Below are 2,500 nucleotides of genomic sequence, written 5' to 3'. Positions count from 1 at the left end.
ACAACTTTAGTGCCGCTACCCTTTACTGCCACTACCTATTACTGCCACACACGACTGCCACTACACATGACTACCATGGCCCTTTACTGCCACTACCCTTTACTTCCACTACACATTACTGCCACTACACATGACTGACACTACACTTTAGTGCCGCTACCCTTTACTGCCACTACCTATTACTGCCACACAACTTTAGTGCCGCTACCCTTTACTGCCACTACCTATTACTGCCACACACGACTGCCACACAACATGACTACCATGGCCCTTTACTGCCACTACCCTTTACTGCCACTAAACATTACTGACACTACACATTACTGCCACTAAACATTACTGACACTACACATTACTGCCATTACACATTACTGATGCTACACTTTACTGCCACTACATATGACTGCCAACCCCTTTACTGCCACTACTCTTTACTGCCACTACCCTTTACTGCCACTACACATTACTGACACTACACATTACTGGCACTACACTTTACTGCTACTACATATTACTGCCACTACATATTACTGCCAGACCCTTTACTGCCACACCCTTTACTGCCACACCCTTTACTGCCACTACACTTTACTGCCACTACACATGACTGACGCTACACTTTACTGCCACTACATATTACTGCCACTACACATTACTCATGCTACACTTTACTGCCACTACACATGACTGCCACTAAACTTTCTTGCCACTACACTTTACTGCCACTACACATTACTGATGCTACACTTTACTGCCACTACCCTTTACTGCCACTACACATTACTGATGCTACACTTTACTGCCACACCCTTTACTGCCACTACACTTTACTGCCACTACACATGACTGACACTACACTTTACTGCCACTACACATGACTGACACTACACTTTACTGACACTACACATTACTGACACTACACTTTACTGCTATTACTCATTATTGACACTGTACATTACTGCCACTAACCAATACTGCCACTATATAATAATGTACTATAATATTGTAATATTATAGAATAATATAGAATATTATAGAACATTATTATATATTATAGAACATTATTATATCACCTGCTTGTATCGGGTGTTGTAATATTATTTCATAGGTAGCACCTCATTGGCAACACACTCATCCCAGTCGCCAGGTCTTGTACCTGTTGAATTGCTTTATTGTTGTTGTGATGTTTTTGCAGGATTTATTTTGCTGGTTGTGGAATGACACAGACTACATTGTGTTTTTCTGCAGTAACTCTGCAATGATGATAATTTGTCTTTAGTCAGTCTCTACAATAAACACTAAAGTCCGACTAACCTAAACAAAGGTTTGCAAGGAAGGTTGAACTAGCTCTTTGGTGTGTTCGTCAGAGCATGCGTTTACCACCTATCAGGCCTGGGTTTGAGACTCAGGTAGGGTTGGTGCCTTCAGCCTTTGTTACAAGATTTCTTGTGGTTCTGTTCTCTGCTTAGGGACAGTTTGTGTTTATTAATATTAACTTAGAGCTTTAGGCCTGGCAGTGGTTTGATGTTGCTCCCCTGCAAAGACACTGTACACTACAGGAGGTCACTGGGGTTCATTAGTAGTCCTCTAGTAACTGGTGAGTGGTACTTTGTTCCAGCATCTGAAAAAAAAAAATTATGAGGTCTTATTTAGACTTATATTGATTGCATTGTTTAGGAATTAAAGACCTTTTTTATATTATTCTTGTCAGTTTGAACCCGGCCCACTGATTCAAGGAGGTTACTGGCTGCCAGCAAGACTTCAATCATAGATGGAGCATTAGTGTGGTTAAGCTTGTTTTCCTATGCAAGTTGTAGCTTTAATGTGGTGGCGCTGCACTTGTAGAGTGATATGAGGCTTTTGTAAAGACAATGCAGCAGCAACTCTGATGTGGTCGTGGTGGTCTGGTGGGTATGAAGGTGTGAGTTCTGTCTGGTACTCCAGAGTCTCACTAACATTTACAGCATTTAGCAGACACTCTTATCCAGGGTGACTTAAAAAAGTGCTTTGTCATTTACTCAAAATAAAAACAACCAAAGGCAGATATTTTGCATTTATCTGATACTTTTACCCAAAGCAGCTTACAATTATGACTGAGTACAACTGGAGTCATTGAGGGTTTAGACTCTTGCTCACAGGCCTGGCAGGGCTTGAACCAGCCACCTTCTGATTACAATCAAGTACCTTAACCACCGAGCTACCACTGTACACCTTTGAGCTTGTTTGGATGTTCAACATATGCAGTTTGCCGTATTAGAGCATATACTGCAACCATGTAATCCTCCATCTAACCTTCTAATGCTGTATGTGAGATCTGGGAATGGCATTTTAAAGTCCTGGTTGTGTTCTCCTGAGAACCAAGGCAGATATAGGCCCATGTTACATCCCAGGATACCCCCCACCACCCCAGTGATGTGTTGGTACGCAGGTCCTGTCCCCCATCCTCCTGTTCCCGTCTCAGGCAATGCACTAGTGGGCACGTTTCGTCCCCGGTGCTGTG

General features: G+C 42.4%; 2 protein-coding genes across 6 annotated transcripts in view; one reads left to right on the top strand and one right to left on the bottom strand.

The window, feature by feature from the left end:
* heca (hdc homolog, cell cycle regulator) overlaps positions 1–2,500 on the bottom strand; it is a 24,932-nt gene that overhangs the window by 116 nt on the left and 22,316 nt on the right. The window contains exon 4 of the mRNA XM_081716873.1: positions 1–1,621. This exon is cut by the window's left edge and continues 116 nt beyond it. Within this exon, the coding sequence (XP_081572999.1) occupies positions 1,577–1,621 (45 nt within the window). The 3' untranslated portion in view covers positions 1–1,576. The remainder of the gene's footprint in view (positions 1,622–2,500) is intronic.
* Positions 1–2,500, top strand: part of txlnba (taxilin beta a) — a 31,410-nt gene that overhangs the window by 17,889 nt on the left and 11,021 nt on the right. The window lies entirely within an intron of this gene.

Source organism: Electrophorus electricus, chromosome 7 (assembly GCF_041902795.1).
Source record: "Electrophorus electricus isolate QZ-2024a chromosome 7, ASM4190279v1, whole genome shotgun sequence".
Taxonomy (NCBI): domain Eukaryota; kingdom Metazoa; phylum Chordata; class Actinopteri; order Gymnotiformes; family Gymnotidae; genus Electrophorus; species Electrophorus electricus.
This window is presented reverse-complemented; position numbering and strand designations above follow the sequence as displayed.